The following is a 19,964-nucleotide window of genomic DNA, read 5'->3' as shown; positions in this document are numbered from 1 at the left end:
TTTTGTTGTTGTTGTTGTTGGAATAATTATTAGAGACCCACTCTGTAGTATAAAGAGCATAGGAGACACCTGGTCACGCTGGGGCCAAGGAAGCATTCACCAAAGAGCGACTTGTTAGAGAAGTTCATACCAAACGGGCATTGAGAAAATCCAAAGGGACAGAGACCCAGCTGTGTGGGTTTCCCGGCGCCACATGGAGATGTAGGAGCAGAGCCATTGGGAAGAGAAAGCCCCCAAAGCCCCAAGACAGGACTGTACAAACCTGCAAGGAATGGCAGGGGCCAGTGTCACAGGGTGCCAGAGCATTCCAAGGACAGAAGTAGTCGGGTTTGCTGGCACACTGGCTGTGGGCTGTAAGAAAACAAGGCTCAGGGCTGGAGAGATGGCTCAGAGGTTAAGAGTACTGGGTGCTCTTCCAGAGGTCCTGAGTTCAATTCCCAGCAACCACATGGTGGCTCAAAACCATCTATAATGAGATCTGGTGCCCTCTTCTGGCGGGCAGGTGTATGTGCAGGCAGAGCACTGTATATATAATAAATAAATAGATAAGAAAACACATGCAACCAAGCTCAGTGGCATCAAGTTCTTTTACCTTAAATTTTTTTATTACATTTTTATTTATCCGTATGTACGCATGTGGGCATGTGAGTAGCCAGTACGCTTCATAGCCATTTTACAGATGAAAACATTAAGAAGGACAAAGACCTTGAAGAAAACGAGTTCTCATTAACAAGCGCGCAATGAGGAAGCTTAGTCTCAGAGCTCAGGCTAGCTCATCCTCCAGGCTAGCTCACAGCTTGCTTCTGTAGCTCACTGGGTGAGCCTCCGGATCTCTGTAAGGAGTCCCCTGGCCTTCCTCCAGCAGGGCTTCCTTCCAGGGCCCCTCCCACAATCCTACCTTGCCAGACATGCCCAGCCCCTTCTGTAGCCCTCAGCCTTCCCCAGAGATTCACCTCATGCCCACGTTACCCAGGCAGAGGATATGCTGCCCTCTGAGTGACCGTGTGTTTGTTACCTTTGGCTCTGCCCGGCCTGGCTGGCACGGAGCAGCTCTCCATGAATGCTGGATTTGTTGGGAGCTGGATGCGTTTAAGGAGCCAGGCCAAGAGCGAAGAACAAACCGGCTGGCAGGCTCTGCTCTCAGCGTGTACTCCAGGGCCAACACGCTTGCATCTCCTCTGGCCAGGGCCTTCTGACCATTCTGCCAGAACCCCCAGTCCTTTGGCCCTGGCTCTCCTGTCTCCTCTCAAAATCAGCCAGCAGGAGTGGGAGGTGAAATCCACCCCCCCCCCCAGTGGGGGTCTGTGCCAGCTGCCGGCAGGAAACCAGCAGCCTTCTCACCTCCTTGATCTCGCTGTTCAGCGAAAGTTCATAGGACAGTTAGGATGAGCCTGCACTGTGCTGGGTGCAGAGTACAGACGGCAGCACAGGCCAGGCGTGGCCCCTGGCCTCGTGGAGCTTAAGATCCAGTGGGAAATATATATACCCAACCAAGCCAACACGCAAGGAGGTATGCATCGGCCCACTCTCCAGGAAGGGAAACAAAGGGGCTTTTTTACACGAAGGCACTCTAGGAGGAGGTGACAATGGAAGACAAGACCCAAGGAGCTGAAATAGGCCATGCAAGGGAAGGGAGGGGCATCCTGGGAACCTCATATACCAAGCTCTATGATGAGAATGCTGGGCATATGAGAACAGGCCAGCTGTAGCATCAGCACTGAACAGGTTTGGGGCCAGCAAGAAATAAGGCTAGGAGTCAGGTGAGGGTTTTAAAAAAGTGCTCTGGCCGGGCGTGGTGGCGCACGCCTTTAATCCCAGCACTCGGGAGGCAGAGGCAGGCGGATCGCTGTGAGTTCGAGGCCAGCCTGGTCTACAAAGTGAGTCCAGGATGGCCAAGGCTACACAGAGAAACCCTGTCTCGAAAAACCAAAAAAAAAAAAAAAAAAAAAAAAAAAAAAAGTGCTCTGATTTTTATCATCAGAGTAACAGGGTGTTGCGGGTGTATAGGTTTCAGGCTGGGTTGATATGATGTGCCCTGTACAGGCCACATTCCCTGCAGTGACTGTTGAGAACTGATGGCATAGCCAGAGCAAAGCAAGGCAGCTGGGGGGCAATAATATAGGGACGAGGGGACATTACCAAACCTGGAGCTATGGGTTCAGAGTCTCCAGAAATACTTAGGAAGTAAAATTTGGCGGAAGTTTCCAGAAGTCAACATCTTTATTGCATGTCTGCAACACCCTGTGGTGGGATAAGAGTGTTGGAGGCCACCAGAAAGGCTTGGGACTACAAACAGGGAACTTGAGTTCTCGGCTGGGTTGGGGTGTCATCTGCCCAGTCTCCTGGGAGAACGGACTTAAGACCAGCCAGGATGGATATGCTCAAGGGGTTCAGCCACTTCTGCCATGTTTCCATGGTGTCAATAGAGTGCTCTGCAGTTCGAGTACCTGCGAGTGGACCCTCAACCTCTGGCTAGGAGATGGCCAAACTATAGGCCTGCAGTGTACTCTAATACCTGGGACTTCTATCACCTCCTTGCCCCACTCTCAGGAGTCTGCAGGACTGTCCTGCTGTCCCTGTATCTGTCTCCCTCAGTAGGCTGGTGATGCACTCCACAGAGATGCCCTCAGATGGGTCTCATACGGCTGCAATATTAAAGAACTTGCTTTCGGCCAGTGTAGTGGCACACGCTTTTAATCCCAGCATTCCGGGAGGCAGAGGCAGGTGGATCTTTGTGAGTTCGAGGCCAGCCTGGTCTACAAAGCGAGTCCAGGATAACCAAGGCTGCACAGAGAAACCTTGTCTTAGAAAACAAAAAACAAAACCAAACAAGCAAAATAACCCTTGCTGTCATTAAGGAGTGAAGGGAGTCTTTCTCTCATTGTGACCTAGTCACAAGCGCTTTCTGGGTTACTCAGGTGACCTCTGCCCTCTGTTCCACTTTTCTGAACTGACCCTTTCACTCTAGGGCTTTGGCAAACTCTAATTTTGTGCCCACAGGCTCCTTCCTACAGCTCTGGGGGAACAGGAGAAGCAGGCCCTTTCCAGGGTGACCTTGAAAGTATTTCCTGATCAGCACGGCCCCAGCAGCAGTTCTGGGTACCCCCACCCCCCGCCAGTTGTGGCTTTGGCAGGGATTGACCAGGGTGCTTCCAGATGTCATGTTGGGTGGCCTTCAGGGACACTGGAGGGGGGAGGGAGCAGGTGCCCACCAAAGAGGACAGATACATTTCCACACTCTGTCCACTAAATGTTAGCTCAGTCTCTGCTGTTCCACTGGCCATTTATTCCCATTAGAGGCAAGTGGCCCGAGGCGGGGCTGGGGAGTGAGAGGCTCTCTGAGCAGAGCCAGCTGTGTGAAGTCTGGGTGAGCAGGCTCTCAGGCCCTCAACCCACTGCATGACCTTGAAGAGCCCAGCCGCCTCTGATTGTTCTCCACCCGCCTCCTCCAAGTTATTTTTATCCAGCCTGACAGCCCTTGGCTGTGGCAGGAGTCTGGGCTCTGAGAGCCGGACGCAAACCAGGCAGCTCAGACGTTTTGTACTGAATCCCAAGAGAATGCCTCTTGGGGGGTGTCACTGTCAGGGCCACAGGTCCTCCACACTGGGAACCCTGTGGGAAGGGCCATAGTCCTGGAGCATGGTACCCGAGAGACAGGGAGCGGGGGAGCAGGGGCTCTCCCGGTGCTCTCAGCCCTGGCTCCTGTTTGAAGGACTGTGGAAACCTGGTGTTCAGGGTTTCCCTACCACAGAGCTTCACTGCTGTGGAGCATCCTCCTGGCCTGGCACGTCAAGCCAGTGGGTGGTCATATGGGTGTCTGGAGCTGAGACGACGGTAGCTGCAGGCCTTCAATGCACTGGAGAACAGATCTATCCTGTGTTTCACTGTTCTGGGGTGGGCAACAGAGACTTCTCAGTAGCCCCTGCTTCGGCTCTGTCTTCAGGAAGTGGAGGAGACAGTACATTCCATCCTGTTGGCCTGGGACGGCTGAAAATGCCACCAGTCCTCCTGACTGAGGGTCTAACCTCTTCATGGGGGCAGCCTGCCTCTGGCTATGGAATCTTTTAAGTTAAAGCCTCAATCCCAGACACAAAGTACATGTGTACCAGGTCCACAGTGCCTGGGGTGGGGGGCGGGGTGGGGTGGGGTGGGGTTACAAGGCACCACATAACTCATCTGTGCCGGTAGGAAGTGAGACTAAGGCTTTGAGCTCTGAAAAGGCTGCAAAGGAACCAGGTGGGCAGCAGGGTTGGTGGCGAGGATGGTGAGAGGGGGGCCCTGATGGGTAAGGAGAGCTGCCTTTGCAAAGAAGCCATTCTAGAAAACAAAACAGAAAAGGTGGCACCATTTTCAGAGCTCCTGGGAGAGGGGGAAAAAAAAAGATCCTTCCTCATTCCTAGGAGATGATTGTGGGGCGCTCCTCAGAAAGCCCCGATTTCAGTGATTTCAGAGACCCAGGAGTGGTAGAGCACTGCTCCTGCAGGCCTCCCAGTTGGCCCCAAAGGGGATGGACTGGAGACGGAACCAGACACACTGTCATCAGATTTCCCAGCGCCAGAAACTATTGGGGAGGAAGATGTTAGGACGGGGACTACATGGTTGCTCCTGGCAGCCCTGACACCAAGGGCTGTGAGTGGAGGGGCAGCTGGCCTCTCAGGAGGATGGGCTCTCTGGGTGGAAGTGGCCCCTCGACTGGGCAACAGATTCCGCCGGGTCGGCAGGATGGCACCGGCAGCTCTGTGCACTGGGGCCGACCGGAGGGCTGAGATGGGGTAAGTGGGAGAGGAGACGTTGGGGAGCACAGGGCCGGGCACTCTTCCCAGAATGGCGAGCTGGCTGCTCAGGGAAGGCAACCCTGGACAGCTATGGAGGAAGGACCAGGGCCACACAGGGAAGGCCAGGGCACCAGTGGGTGTGGGTGAGGGCTCCATCTCAGCGGCATAGCTGTTGAGGTGAGAGAGAAGGCGAGTCCGGACAGGGTCTGCGTGGCTGCTGGATCCTTCCAGGACCCCCAGGTACCTGATGACCTCAGTGAGGCATTCCCGAAAACCAATGCTCCGGAAGTCAACAGCCAGGGCTCGGGCATCAAAGAACCCTGTAAAGTAAACAGTAAGGGGCCATGAGGGCATGCTAGGGGGAAAAGCACAGAGCCTGGGGACAATACCCTATATGACCTGCCCTGCCTATGTAGCCTACAATGACCCAGTGATTTTGGACTTGTCCCTTCTGAGTCCCAGTCATTAAAAAAAGCGTGGTGACACATGCCTTTAATCCCAGCACCCAGGAGGCAGAGGCAGGTGGATCTCTGAGTTCGAGGCCAGCCTGGTCTACAAAGTGAGTCCAGGACAGCCAAGGCTACACAGAGAAACCCTGTCTCGAAAAACAACAAAACAAAACAAAAAAGCACTAGAAACCACACTGCATCGCAAAATGTATTTTCTTCACACTTCATGATTAATGTGAAGAAAACCTTGCGGCCAGCAATGATTTCACTAAGTGGCCTCCTGGGGAAAGACTGCGAACACAAAAGATAAAGAATAGCCTTGCCTGCTGAAAGAAGGCAGGTCTGAGGGGGAAGAGAGAATGACAGCAGCCATTAGAGTAGAAGCCACTCAGAGAAGGCACAATTGCGTAGTGGTGAGGTCTCTAGAAGCCACCAGAGCTGGGCTCGAATCCCAGATCTGCCACTTAAGCTGGCCACCTGACCATGGGTCAACCTCCCTCAGCCTCAGTTTCCTTAGGCTGAAAATGAGGGAGGAACAGAAGCTGATGCAAGTGAGGAGAGAGGGTGAAATCAAATAACATTCCCTGAACGGAAAGTTAGCTACCACTTACGCCACTGGCCCAGCAGCCCCGGCATCAGCTCATCCTCCAGCTCTGGAAAACAGTTTGCAATGTACTGGGGACCCCCACTCCCCCCGCCCCACCCCACCCCCCCCCTGCAGGCAAGGGCTCTCTCTAGGCCTGATGTCACTGACAGGAGGGCCGAGTGGGCTGTCCACACAGGCATCAGAGTCTCTGCTGCCTCTACACACCTGACCCTTTCCCCACCACTTTCTGCTCAGAGAAAGAGTTTGCCCGTACTGGCTCCTGACTGTGGTAGGTAGTAGCTCATCATTGGTTTGTGGCTGGGGCCCCTCTGAGGGGGGAGAACAGCGCAGCAGGAGACTGCTGAGTCCCTGTAGTTTGGGGCTGCCGCTTGCTCTGCTCTGTGATGTGTGATCCCCTCATCTCTTTGTGTTTGCTGTACTCTTTCATTTTAAACTTTTATTTATTTATTTTTCCTTTTTTTTTTTTTTTTTTTTTTTTGGTTTTTCGAGACAGGGTTTCTCTGTGTAGCCTTGGCTGTCCTGGACTCACTTTGTAGACCAGGCTGGCCTTGAACTCACAGCGACCCACCTGCCTCTGCCTCCAGAGTTGCTGGGATTAAAGGTGTGCGCCACCACGCCTGGTTTAAACATTTATTTCTTTATTACGTACTTTGAGACCCGGTCTAACGTAGTCCAGGCTGACCTTCAGCTCACCATGAGGCTGAACCCTGAACTTCTGATGCTCTGGTCTCCAAACTCCAAGGACTGGAATTGCAGGCCTGTGCCAGCATGCCTGGTGTATACAGCAACCCCAGACACTTTTAATTAATTAATTAATCAGTTAATTTTTAGATAATGATCCATGTGGTCCAGACTGGGCTGGGACTCACAGCCCACTACCAGCTTGCACTCTTGGTCCTCCTGTCTCCTCTTCCGGAGAGCTGTGATGACACGCACACCTCACTATGCCCGGCTGTGTTGTTCCTTTTAAACAAATGTCTGCTGAGTTCTTATTACATGCCTCACTGCAGTGTCTGATTTGATCCTTATAAACACTCTCCTACCCCATACCCGCTTTATAGCTGAAGACACCCAGGAGCAGAGGAGGAGGATAAACCAGTTGTCTCAAGTCACGGAGTTAAGAAACAGCAGAACCAGCCTGAGCCAGAGTGGGGAGGACAGCCCACTCCTTGCCCCCTCCTTCCTGGTTCTTGTGAGAAGAAGGTGAGACAAGTGAATGTATTTAACAGCGCTGCCCACATGTAATCGCTATTTTCCTTTTAATAGGATAACCACGGATATAATTTGAAGCATTTCCCTACTGGATGCCACTGTTAGGGATGTGTTCCTTGGCCAGACTTTCCTTCCTTCCTTCCTTCTTTGCTTTCTTTCTTTTTTTGTTGTTTTGTTTTGTTTTAAGATTTATTTATTTAACCGGGTGGTGGTGGTGCATACCTCCCAGTACTCGGGAGGCAGAGGCAGGTGGATCTCTGTGAGTTCAAGGCCAGCCTGCTCTACAAAGTGAGTCCAGGACAGGCAAAGCTACACAGAGAAACCCTGTCTCGGGGAAAAAAAAAAAAACCCCAAACAAACAAACAAACAAAAAGATTTATTTATTTATTTTATACACAGTGTTTTACCTGCACTCCAGAAGAGGGCACCAGATCTCATTATAGATGGTCATGAGCCACCATGTGGTTGCTGAGAATTGAACTCAGGACCTCTGGAAGAGCAGACAGTGCTCTTAACCTCTGAGCCGTCTTTCTAGTCCATGGGGCAGACTTCTCAAAAGGAGCTTCTGCATTACAGTTGTTGGGTAGGTCTGCTAAATTTGCAAATTCCTACAGTCTAATGCAGACTGATTCTCTCCCAGGGAAAGCCTGCAATGCTGCCTGCACCCGGGCGCTACTGCTGAGCATCACCAAACTGGACCACTTGCAATGCCACAGCTCCCCTCCAGATACCGAACCTGCTCTTTGTATTTGCGTCTTTGTGGCTAAGGCCCGTGGAATGTGAAGGCTTTGGGAGGTCACCAAATTGTGAAGTCCCCAAACACACCGAGAAGCTTTGAGACAATTATCCATTCACCTGGAAACACTTTATTTTGTTATTGTTGTTGAGACAGGGTTTCTCTGGCTGTCCTAGAACTCACTCTGTTTCTGTTTTTGAGACAGGGTTTCTTTGTGTATCCCTGGCTGTCCTGAATTCACTCTGTAGACCAGGCTGGCCTTGGACTCAGAGATGCTCCTGCTCCTGCCTCCTCTGTGCTGGGATTCGAGCTGTGTACTACCGCTGCCCGGCTCACCTGGAAGTCTTGTAAAAACCACAGGTGTGCCACAATTTTAACGGAAGGCACCAACTTAAAATGATGGAGTGGCTTATATCTTTCTATAATCTACCACGTGCTGTGAGCCTGCCTCCCAGCACTGCTGAGGATACAGCAGCAGCCCAGAGCTTAGGCCAATGGGTAGACACACTAACAAGATATCTGCGGCTAAAAAAATCTCAGGCAGGCTCCTCCCTGGGTTCAGATTAGCCGAAGATGGGGGCTCTAGTGAGACTTTGCTTATCCAAGCTACCCGTTAGCCAGGACTTGCTGGTGCAGCTTCTGGAAGCCTGTTAAAGAGAACAATCCTCTCCAGACTGTGGAAAGTGCTAGAACAAGGGGAGACACAGGAAGTAGTGAGGGGGACAATGAAAGAAGAAAGATCATTGGGTGTGGTGGCTCATGCCTGTAATCTCCGAACTCTAGAGACTGACACAGGAGGATTTGTGAATCTGACGTCAGCTGGGGCTACAGAGTGAGACACTTTGCTCAAAACAAACAACAGTTTACTTCGGTCCTTCTACAGACTGAGAGGCAGAAGGCCAATGACAACCTGCTTCAATTACCAGTCTGAGTTCACCCTTTTGGTCCCTAGCGCCCAGTTTTGAAGGACTTGCAGTGTAACTCCCCAGAGAGCAAAACACAGGTACCTGTGCCACCAGCGGCATGGAGCATCTTCAAGTGATCCACCGTCATCTGCAAGACCTCGGCTTTCTCCAGCTTGGAGGAGCCCTGTGGGTAGAAAAGGCAGAGGCTGCAACCTGCAATCCATGGCTGTTGCTCACCACCCTCCTGGCCCCGTCAGCACTCACTGCCTCTGTTTCCTGTTTCCTCCGAGTTCCTGACCACTTGGGCAGACCTTGGCTGCCATCATAAAGCTCCAAACTTGACAGCCTTCATTGAGACCTCTTCTCCTGTAGCCCCCCTTCACCTTGCCTCTTGGGGAGCCTGTCTCCTGAAAGGCTCCCAGTGAGCCTTGGCCCTCCTTGCTCCTGATTCTGTTTGTTCTTCCCGGAAACGCTCATCTACCTCCAAGGCCTCGTCCACCATCACCGACTCAACCTGCCCGGTAGACCAGCTCTCCCAGGAACCCAACTTCCATATCCCCAGACACATCCTCTAAGCCCCAAGTATTTGCCCTTCCTCTGTTTTCTCTTGGGAAGTGTTTCCCTAAACCCCCAGAGAATCTTGGCTCCCCTGGGAAGGGTCCAAGGCTCCATGCCAGTCCCTTAAACACGGACACCAAGTCTAGTTCATGGCTGGTTCTGAGAAGGTTTCAGTGAGCACCTGCAAGATGGCTGACTTGTGCTTACTGGCCTAAGGGAAGGCAGATGATTGTGACCTGACCATTGAGCGTAGGGTAAGCATCTTTGGACCAGCCTGATTCAACCATTTCTCTGCCTCTCCTCCCCACCCCCCCCCCCCCACCTCCCCTGCCCCCCAAGCCATGTTCAATGGCACGTGCTCACTCTGAGTGACCTGTTTTACTTTCAAAGAGCTCTGGAAATGTCAGGGGACACGTGATACAGTCACGTGCTCTGTTTCTGCTCAGATAGTCACTACCTTTAAAGGCGGTGTGATCTGTGTAACGTAGTCCATAGACATTTCATGGCATCTCTGTCCTTCACTTTCCTCACCTGTGCAATGTGCAGGATAACCCCGCGCCTCGCAGGGCCACTTTCAGGATTTAATCCAAAGGAATGCAAGCTATCAAGCCACCATATCAGAGACACCTTGCTAAGCATAACTGTCCATTCTCCTGTGCCCTAGACAGTGATAATTATACATCCTTGTTTATGTGTGTGCACAGGTGTGTGGCATATGCACACCTTGGATATGTGCATGTGTGTGTGGGGGGGATGTCCATGTGCACACATGTGGAAGTCAGGAGATAATGGAGAGTATCATTCTCCATTGCTTTATTTTTTTTTCTTACATTTTTGTTGTTTCTATGTAGTGTGTGGATGTGTGGACAGAAGCCTGCAAAGGCTAGAAGACATCGTCAGATCTCCTGGAGTTGGAGTTATATGCAGTGGTGAGCTGCTGGCTGGGAACTGAACTTTCCTCCTCTGGAGAGCAGCACATGCTTTAAACTGCTGGATCGTCTCTTCAGCGCCACATTAAAAAAATTAATTGTAGCCGGGCGTGGTGGCGCACTCCTTTAATCCCAGCACTCGGGAGGCAGAGGCAGGCAGATCGCTGTGAGTTCGAGGCCGGCCTGTTCCACAAAGTGAGTCCAGGACAGCCAAGGTTAAAACAGAGAAACTGTATCTTGAAAAACCAATAATAATAATACATTAAGTGTGTCTGTGTGTGTGTGTGTGTGTGTGTGTGTGTGTGTGTGTGTGTGTGAAGTCAGTGGACAGCTTGCTGGTGTCATTTCTCTCCTTGAATAATGTGAGACCCAGACTGGATACTGTTTCAGCTCCTAAACTGCCTGTCTTCGCCTCCCGGTGCTGGTGCTGCAGGTGTGCACAGCCATGTCCAGTTTTTACATAGCTGCTGTGGATTTGAACTCAGACCTTAAACAAGTGCTCATACCCTCTGTGCCATCTTCCCACACCCCAGTGGCAGCTATTTATAAAAGATCATAGCCCCACAGGCAGTAGGCGATGCCATGAGAGCCACACCCTGCTTTCTGACCACTTGGTAGTTCCTCTGACACAATTAGCAACGTCACATACCTGTTTCTCAAAGGCAGTGGGGACCAGTCGTCGCAATTCAGAAAGGCTGCTGTTGATGCGGTCTCGGCGTCGTTTCTCTATGATCTGAAAAAAAAAAAAAGTTCCCTGTAGGGGGCTGGAGAAATGGCTCAGTGGTTAAGAGCACTGGCTGCTCTTCCGGAAGACCCAGGTTCAATTTCCAGTGCCTACGTGGCAGCTCACAACTGTCTGCAACTCTAGTTCCAGGGAATCTGACACCATCACATACACACATACAGGCAAAACACCAATGCACATAAAATAAAAAATAAAAAATAGGGTTGGAGAGATGGATCAGAGGTTAAGGGCACTAACTGCTCTTCTAGAGGTCCTGAGTTCAATTTCCAGCAACCACATGGTTGCTCACAACCATTTATATGTGATCTGATGCCCTCTTCTGGCCTGCAGGTGTACATGCCGCCAGAGCACTATATACATAATAAATAAACATATCTTTTTTTTTTTCTTTTCGAGACAGGGTTTCTCTGTGTAGCCTTGGCTGTCCTAGACTCACTTTGTAGACCAGGCTGGCCTCGAACTCAGAGCTATCTGCCTCCCATGTGCCGGGATCAAAGGCATGTGCCACCATGCCTGGCCCAAATAAATATATCTTATATATATAAGAAAAAAGGCGTTCCCTGTAGGCATTTTATCACATTTTTCCAGTATACCTTCAGAAAACTGACTTATATTTCCCCTCAAGATATTCTTTTTCTAGGCACTAAATCTATCCTTTATTATGAAGGACAAGAATGAGAGTTCAGAATGACAATAATTTTATTAATGCCTCATAGTAAGAGCTTAGAGCTGGGACGAGTGCTCAGGCTTCTTGTACTGGTCTGTAGGACAGTGCCCATCAGACACAGCCTCAGCACTGGTGTAGACTTGGGGGACTCTGCTGGGTCAGCTATGGGATCACGAGGCCACCTGAGGAATCCTGGGTCTTGTGCTCTTCAGTCACATAGGCCTTCATTCACACTACCACTGTCTCGCCTACAATTCTGGCAGCAGAATCCTCATAGCTGTGCAGAAATGAGAATCCATCAGAACATGAAGTTGGGAAAAAACAGTTTGCTTAAGTCTCTCAGTGAGTGAGTGAGTGAGTGAGTGGCTGGCTGCGGCTGGATCCCCAAGAAAAAGTGGGTTGGGATAAGACGGAAGCGGTTAGCAGGGAACAGCCCTCTGCACACCTCCCTGCTCAACACAGGCAGAGGAAAAGAAAGTTTTGGGTTTAGAGAAAAAATAGGGAGAACGGAGACTACAAGAGTATCGCTGGCCTCTTGTCAGGTGCCGCTCAGAGTTTATGGGAACGCACTGTCTTCAGAACAGCCCTTAGGTGACTGGGGATGTAGCTCGGTTGGCAGCATGCTTGCCTTTAGCATGAACGAGGCCTGAACTCAGTCCTCACTACTGCAAAAACCAGGCGTGGTGATGCGTGCCTGTTACCCCAAGCACTTGGGAGTTGGAGACAGCAGGATTACAAATTCAGGGGCATTCTCAGCTATTTGTTGTTGAAAAACAAACAAGAAATGGGTCTTTTGAGGTAGGTGCTACCTGTCACTCAGAAGAAGAATCAAGGCATTGGATGGGAGGTGGCATACCCAGCCTCCAGGATCACAAGTGGCAGAGCTTGGGTTTGAACCAGTCCGCTCGGCTGGAATGAATGATGGGGCAAGGCCTCCCGGGATTCGGTACACACCATGCTTGGGCTTCCCAAAGGCTGTTGGTCACTCACCCCTCTGCGCTTCTTCCGGGCTTGCATCTGTGAAGGGCTGGGGGTGGTCAGCGGCCTGGCCATCTGGCTGCAGAGGAAGAGAAAGGCTAGTTTCTCAAAGCCAGGGGATCATCTCTCTGGCCTAGGCTGACCTGGGAGGCCCAGCTGGCAGCGGGCCAGGACTGGGGTGCATAGAGAGCGGGGCTCCCAGGTGGCCACATTCTCCAAGGCCAGAAAGGGGTGAGGGGCAAGCATGAGGAGGGGTTGCCTGCTCTCCCTTTCTCCCCGGAGACCCATTTCTCCAGAGCTAAGTCCTCTGTGCTCTCCCAGCTTCCTGCCTGTTAGCCTCTGGTGGCCGTTGGTAACTCGTCTAGCCCTTGCCCCGTGGGCAGCAGGCCGTCGGGGAACCACGAACCGAGATGCTCCCTCCCGGGGGGACCCTGCAACCCGATCCTGGGGGCGGGCTGACTGAGGGCGCGGGCCAGCGGCGGCCGGGCCGGGCCCAGAGGGTTGAATTTCAGAGCTAGCCGCTGGGAAGGAGCGTGGAAAGCGCAGATGCCGCCGCTTCCCACGGGCCGGAGCGCCGCCGCCCGCCCTCCCGCCCGGCCTGCAGCTGCCGCCTCCTCCCACGCGGCGCGGCCGGGGGCGAGGCGGAGGAGGCATCTGGGTCACAGGCTCCTCTCGCACGCTCCCGGGACATTGCTCTGGCCTCCCAGAAGGCACGGATCCCTGTATCCTTCCTTCCCGTGTCTGTGCCTTCCTCTGCAGCTCAAGCTGGAAGATGGATGTTTGCTTCGAACCCAATAGTTGCAGGAGTTTCCTGCCCAGATTTTGACCGGAATAATCACCCCAATTGATTTCCCTCGGGAAGGACCAGAATAATCACCCCAATTGATTTCCCTCGGGAAGGCTTTTTGCTCCAGCTGCCCTCTCTGAAGGCAGAGGTTTTTTACTGGAGAGCATCAAGGGCCCGACCCTATCCATGCTCAGCTCCACAAATTTTGGGCAACGTGCCTCCCCTGCCATTTTGGAATGCCAACAAGCATCTCAGCAGGAGCCCATGAGCTTGCCCAGCACCTGCTCCCCGGCTACCTAGGTTTTCCATCTCAGCAAAAGCCACCCCCAGCTCCTAGTTCTCCGGCACTTTCTTTGGTTCCTCCCTTGTCTTCACCCTACTAGTCAAAACCTGCCTATTCCATGTCTAGTTTCATCTGTCTTCTTTTTTGTTTGTTTGTTTTTTGTTTTTGTTTTGGTTTTTTGAGACAGGATTTCTCTATGTAACCCTGGCTGTCCTGGACTCCCTTTGTAGACCAGGCTGGCCTTGAACTCACAGCGATCCTGCCTGCTTCTGCCTCCCCGAGTGCTGGGATTAAAGGCGTGCGCCACCACGCCCCAGCACTCATCTGTCTTGATCTTCACCGTCCTCTGTCTCTCACCAGCAAGCTTACAATAAGCGCTTTCCCTTGGGTCCCTCCTATGCACCCCCTTTTACTGCCAGTACCAGCGGGGTGGTCATTTGGATGCCAACGTAATCTTATTCATCTTAAATTCCTTCTGTGGCTTCTCAATGGTTTTTAGACCCATCCTTTGGTTGGTCCAGCTGGTTCCTGTCACCTCTTAGAGTCCATTTCTCTGGCTCTGCAAGCTCCAGTCTGAATGCACGAACTCTGCTGCATTTGCGTATGTGTTCCGTGGTCTAGAAGTCTCTGGTCCAGCCTATCTCCCCACTTCCTCTACACAAGCCCAACAACTCCAACCATCCTTCAGACTGTCACTCAAATGCCACCTCCTTTAAGAGCACCTCCCCACACCCCCCCTTTTACTTATTTATTTATTTATTTATTACAATTACTAGTCTGCTAGATGTCCCCTTCGATTTACTTTTCAAGGCTCCTCCATCCACAGCATTTATTCTGGCTTATTGTTTCTTTCTTTCTTTGGTTTTGTTTTTGGTTTTTCGAGATAGGGTTTCTCTGCCTTGGCTGTCCTGGACTTGCTGTGTAGACCAGGCTGGCCTCGAACTCACAGTGATCCACCTGCCTCTGCCTCCTGAGTGCTGGGAGTATAGGCCTGTGCCACCAAGCCATGGCAGATCTCTTAGTAGGATTTCTCACTCCCATCCTTGCCTTTAGTGTCACAGAGAATGTAGATGCCACAGAACTATGCCTTCTGGGCCCTTGTGGACATGGGGACTGCACAGCTCTCCAGGAGGTCTTAGCCTATGTGTTAGGTATCAAGGTTGGGTCATTTTCATCGACACCTTATAGAAAGGTGGCTTCAGGAGAGAGCAGGTAGCACATGCCCACAGCTCATTCCAGGCACATCTGGAAAAAGGACTCTCTCGCCCTCACATCTGGACAAACAGAGCTGCTAAGAGGCCTGTGAAAGCTCCTGGGAGGTAGGATCCTGTGAGCCAGGGCCTGAGATCTGTAGGGCAGCTTGTTTACAAAGCTTCCCTGGGTCACTGGGGACAAGCTCTAAGAGCCAAGGTACATAAGAAACACAGCCTTTGTTTCGCTGGCAGGATAAAGTCTCTCTGGGTATTGGGTTAGCCTTGTGCGCGTCATTGCCTCTCAGTCTGATCCCTCCTCAGGGACCATCTGTCAGAGGTTGACACAGCAACACCCAGCTTCAGGGCCAAGTGCACACTGTTCCACCTTTCCCTAGTCTCATGGTCAATACCCCCCTCCCCCAACATGACCTGCCCCTTCCTCCAAATTTCCCAGGCAAATCTCACCTCACAGTTTGCTTGGCACCACCGCCAAACATCTCTCTCCTCTGGGTTTTATAAGAGTTCATTTTCCAGATGAGGATGCTCATCCTCTCCCCACCCCCACCCCCACCCCTACCTCAAGGGGCCAAAGCGGCTTGCCCACCCCACACAGCTGCTGAAGAGCAGAGCAGCATGGGAGCTTATCTTCTGGCTCCCAATTCAGCATTGTTTTTCCTTCTTAAGTCTGTCTTCCTGTCTGCCTGACTAGGCCTCCAATCCCCTTATCCTCGAGGCTCCCAGCCAGAGCTCACCACAGCCTGGGAGCTGGCCCTGACAGTGGGAGGAGGGCTGGGAGCCTCTCTCTGAGAGTCGAGGCAGATCTTCCTGGATCCAGAAAGGAGAAGGTGGGCTCCAGGATCTCCATGGGCCTCCTGCAGCCCCCTCAGTGGAATTCCAGGGCTGCGGTGGTGTGATTCTCTAAATGGCCCTGCCTGGTGGTCCTGAACATCCCTGGTCCCAGCTCTACCTGGGAATGCCTCTCCACTTATTTTGTATCAAGCAAAGGCAGCGTTCCAATGCTCTAAATGATGGCCAGCCACACAGCAAATAAGAGGAAGATCCAGGATCAGAGTCACATCTACCACTCTATTAAAAAGTATTACTTCATATGTATGGGTGTTTTGCCTGCGTGTATGTCTGTGCAAGAGTTATGCAGCAGATCCTCGGGGACTTGGGTTTCACTTGTGAGCTTCCCTTGGGGATGTCAAACCTGGAAGACTCATCCTGAGCTCCTCACCCTCACTGCTGAGCCAGCTCTCCCGCCCCACAACTACTTCTGTCTTTTTAATTCTGCGCTCTTGCCAGTGTATCCCAAACACCATGGCATCATCCTACCATGTCTCTCTTGCAGCCCGCCCTGACTGCAGGGCAGCAGTACATATATCCATCTGTCTCGTCCACTGCACAATAGACCTCAGGAAAAGCAATCATTTTAGGGGGAGGGATGGCACAGATACAGGGCTGAGAATCATGCCCAGCAACGCAGCCTTTAGATTTCTAGTTTTTCCATCGACTCTTGCTGCCTCATGAGTGTAGCACCTCCCCACAAGGTGACAGCACTTATTAGGAGTTACTTTGTGTCAAAGCAAGAAGCTATGTGCAATATGTAGATGCAGCCTCACCCTCAGAGGCAGATATTTGCACACTCATTTTGTTAAAAGAAAGAAAGAGCCGGGCGGTGGTGGCGCACACCTTTAATCCCAGCACTTGGGAGGCAGAGGCAGGTGGATCTCTGTGAGTTCAAGAGTTCGAGGCCAGCCTAGTCTACAGAGTGAGTCCAGGACAGTCAAGGCTACACAGAGAAACCCTGTCTCAAAAAAAAAAAAAAAAAAAAAAAAAGACTACCAGGTGCCTTGAATCTTAAAGGAACAGTGCACAGGCCTGACTCCCAGGCTGACATGTGGGAAATGCTCATGGATGCTCATGAAATAGGTGGAGATGAGTAAGGGGGACGCTTTATTTTGTCTGGATCCAGACTGCTTCAGGGAGCCAAATTCACATAAGAGCTCTGTGGGGTGGGGGGTGGGGGTGGAGGGGGTGGTTCCCAAGGATGGAGCAGGATGCTACTACCACCAAGCAGATGTCCTTGGTGACATCAGAAAACACCGCACTCCTTTGGTCTCATGCCTCCGATTGTGAGGGATTGTGTACTGCTTCTGACCCCCAGAATCTGGCTGCCCCAGCCTGTGGCCCCTGCCACTGTTTATCTGGCTTTCTTTGTACATGAAGCCCTTCCTCCCTGAGAGCCCCCTGAGGGCAGAAGCCGAGCAGGATACATCTGGGCTCTGATGCCCAGCGCAGGGTCTAGGCCACAGCAGGCATCGTTCAGTGGTCTCTGAATCGAAGCATTTATATCTGCGGGGGGTGGAGGGTGGGGGAGGGCCCTTTGCAAAGTGCTACAAAGAGGCATCTATAAGTCAGTCTGCCAGATGTCCAGCTGGCCTTCCCTGCTTGGAGAGGTCTGGGCTTCTAGACCAGTCTCTAACAATGGGCTCCCGCTAAAAGTGACAAAAAGATATGTGGGGGCGGGGGTGGGTCGGGGGGAACCTGTCGTGACCCTTTACACCTTAGCCCCACTGCTGCTACCATCAGGAAACTCATCGCCCCTGCCTGTGAGTGCCTCTCCCCACTCGGGGGCCCTCAAAGGCCACACTCTGATCTCTCTTCTGATCCTTCTTCCATCATCCTGTTCAGAATCTTTGTGTCCCTTGGCAGTTACTGCCCAGGCTGTATACTCAAGAAGGATGGGGGCCAGTCTGATGTACCTCAGCTCTCTGACATTGGCTTTGCACTCTGGTCCTGGGAGACCTGATGGCACTGAATTTGAGATCCTCTGTTCTCCATTACCATGTGGCGCTGGGCCCCTCCCTATCAGCACACACAGCTTCTGAGAATGATGTCCCTTAACAGCAGTTGCTGGTTGCTGCTAAGTAATTTTTAAAGGCTTTACACAAGGAACTATATTGTACATCCCTACACCAAACATGCAAGATGGGGAGGAGGAGAGACAGAGAGACAGACAGAGAAAGACAGAGACAGACAAAGAGCGGGGGGGGGGGGGGAATCTATTGCCATTAGCCTCCTACCTTGTGCTTTGCTTGTTTGTTTATTTTGTTTTTATTTTGAGATAGAGTCTCACTATATTAGAAAGTAGCCCTACCTACTTATATAGAGATCTACCTGCCTCTGCCCCCTAAGTGCTAGGATTAAAGGCATGTGTCCCCATGGCTGGCTGTAGCTGCTTTAAAAAGGAAAAAATAAAATAGCTGTGCACTCTGTTAATTCCAGCACTCAGGAGGCAGAGCCAGGTGGATCTCTGAGTTTGAGGTCAGTCTGGTCCACAGACGCAGCTCCAGGACAGCCACGGCTACACAGAGAAGCTCTTAAAAAAAAAAAAAAAACCATAACAAAATATTATTCTATGTGTGTGTACATGTGCCAGGGAAGGTATATGGTGGTCAGAGACATGGTTTAGAAGACCAAGAGAAGCCGGGCGTGGTGGCACACGCTTTTAATCCCAGCACTCGGGAGGCAGAGGCAGGCGGATCCCTGTGAGTTCGAGGCCAGCCTGGTCTACAAAGTGAGTCCAGGATGGCCAAGGCTACACAGAGAAACCCTGTCTCGAAAAACCAAAAATAAATAAATAAATAAATAAAATAGAAGACCAAGAGAGACCAGCTACTTCAGGAGCGCTCTCTTCTCTTTGCACTCTCATCCCTTTCCCTATGGGGAAATAGGCTCAGGCAGGGAAACCGAAGGCTCAAAACTTCATGGTGATAGGTACTTGGCTAGCATGCACAGGCTCTAGATCTGATCCCTAGCATTGAATAAAGGAGAAGTGGGGGGAGGGGAAGGAAAGGAAAGAAAGAGAAGGAGAAGCTATAAGGTGACTTGGTAGCAGATGTGGGCTCGGGTGGCAAAGGCCTAAAGTCTCTTTCAGAGTGTATAGGCCTGACACTAAGCATTCACTGTGAGTGTGAGCTACTGCCAAACCCTTGGCAGATGCTCTTCTGTTCGAGTTTTACTGCCACCATGAAGTTGGCTTTATTATTTTATACCCATTTTACAGGTCAGAAAACTGAAGCTTATGGAGTCACAGAGCTGAGAAGTAGCAAGAACTGTGCAAGTTCAGTTTGTTCTTCCACAGGTTAGAAATTAGACAATTTAACAAAAAACAAAATAACACTGGCACCTTGGGCGGTTTGGTAGAAGGGGCGCCGAAGATTGGAGTCTTGGCTCTTGCAAGTTGGCTAATTGTTTTCTTCAGTACCTAAACCCAAATTCCAGCGTCCACTGTCCTCAAAGGGAAAAAAGACACCACCAATCCTTTTGTGGTCTATGTGAAAACTGCTCCTAAAGAAGGGTAAAATTTGGGAAGCGAAGATGTCTCCATCGTAGGCAGGGTATGGACAATGGAATGTGGTACCTAAGGTCTGCAGGAAAACTTCCCAGGGACCCGTAATATCCCCCAGCGAAACCGTCCTTGCATCCCAGCGTCCTGAGTTCTGACTGGTTCAGGGTACCCAGGGATCTGCCGCACTGGTGCTATGGACACACTGGAGACGCTGCACACGCCCCCGCACCTTGGTTGATACCTGCGGGCTGCAGTGCACACCTGAGTGTGCTGGACTCTCTCTTACCCCCTCCCCCGCCCCACCCGACGGCCTCAGCCCCACCCTGTCTTACCTGAGATCGTTCTCCTGACCCACGTCGATGGGTCCGTCAGACTCGCCATCGGAGCCACTGGGCGCCCTGGGCCGCTTCATGGCGAGAGCTGGATGCGGGGTCTCAGCCCTGCGATCCGTGGAGTTGGTCGTTGGGCCCCGCCTCGGCCCCGCCCCGACTCGGGAGCCGACACCGCCCTTTCCCAGGGCCCTTTCCTGTACCGCAGCCCGGGGCGCCCCGGCGCCCCCTCGCCCCCGCGGTGACGCGCCACCGAACCGTGGGAAGGCCCCGGGCGGTCACCGCCCCCATCGGCCGCTGGGAGGTCCGGCTCTGCTCCACCGGCGCTGCCTGGACTGGCGCGCTGGGTGGCCTTGGGCAGGTGCCCTGGGAGGCCCCACAAGGAAGCCCAGACTCCGGATCTGTCCCTAGTTCTGTGCGACACACTTCGCTCTGCAGTACCTCAGCTTTTTGTAAG

The 19,964-nt window shown here is 52.0% G+C and overlaps 1 protein-coding gene across 1 annotated transcript; it reads right to left on the bottom strand.

Annotated features, from left to right (window-relative positions):
• Nucleotides 1-4,378: 4,378 nt before the first annotated feature.
• On the bottom strand, nt 4,379-19,676 carry Heyl (hes related family bHLH transcription factor with YRPW motif like). The gene is made up of 5 exons (XM_051171372.1): nt 19,511-19,676; nt 12,574-12,640; nt 10,821-10,904; nt 8,787-8,868; nt 4,379-5,095 (listed from the first exon to the last, which is right to left on the bottom strand). The coding sequence occupies exons 1-5, from the start codon at nt 19,588-19,590 to the stop codon at nt 4,422-4,424; spliced, it is 987 nt and encodes a 328-aa protein (XP_051027329.1). The 5' UTR covers nt 19,591-19,676; the 3' UTR covers nt 4,379-4,421.
• Nucleotides 19,677-19,964: the final 288 nt, after the last annotated feature.

This window comes from Acomys russatus, chromosome 29, assembly GCF_903995435.1.
Source record: "Acomys russatus chromosome 29, mAcoRus1.1, whole genome shotgun sequence".
Lineage (NCBI taxonomy): Eukaryota > Metazoa > Chordata > Mammalia > Rodentia > Muridae > Acomys > Acomys russatus.
The sequence above is the reverse complement of the archived record's forward strand: the minus strand, read 5'-3'. Positions and strand labels throughout refer to the sequence as shown.

Coding starts and splice junctions, on each gene's coding strand:
- Heyl (XM_051171372.1), bottom strand. CDS start 19,590: ATGAAGCGGCCCAGGGCGCCCAGTGGCTCCGATGGCGAGTCTGACGGA. Junction 12,641..19,510: donor GGTCAGGAGAACGATCTCAG/GTAAGACAGGGT, acceptor CTTCCTCTGCAG/CCAGATGGCCAGGCCGCTGA. Junction 8,869..10,820: donor CCACTGCCTTTGAGAAACAG/GTATGTGACGTT, acceptor TTCTACCCACAG/GGCTCCTCCAAGCTGGAGAA.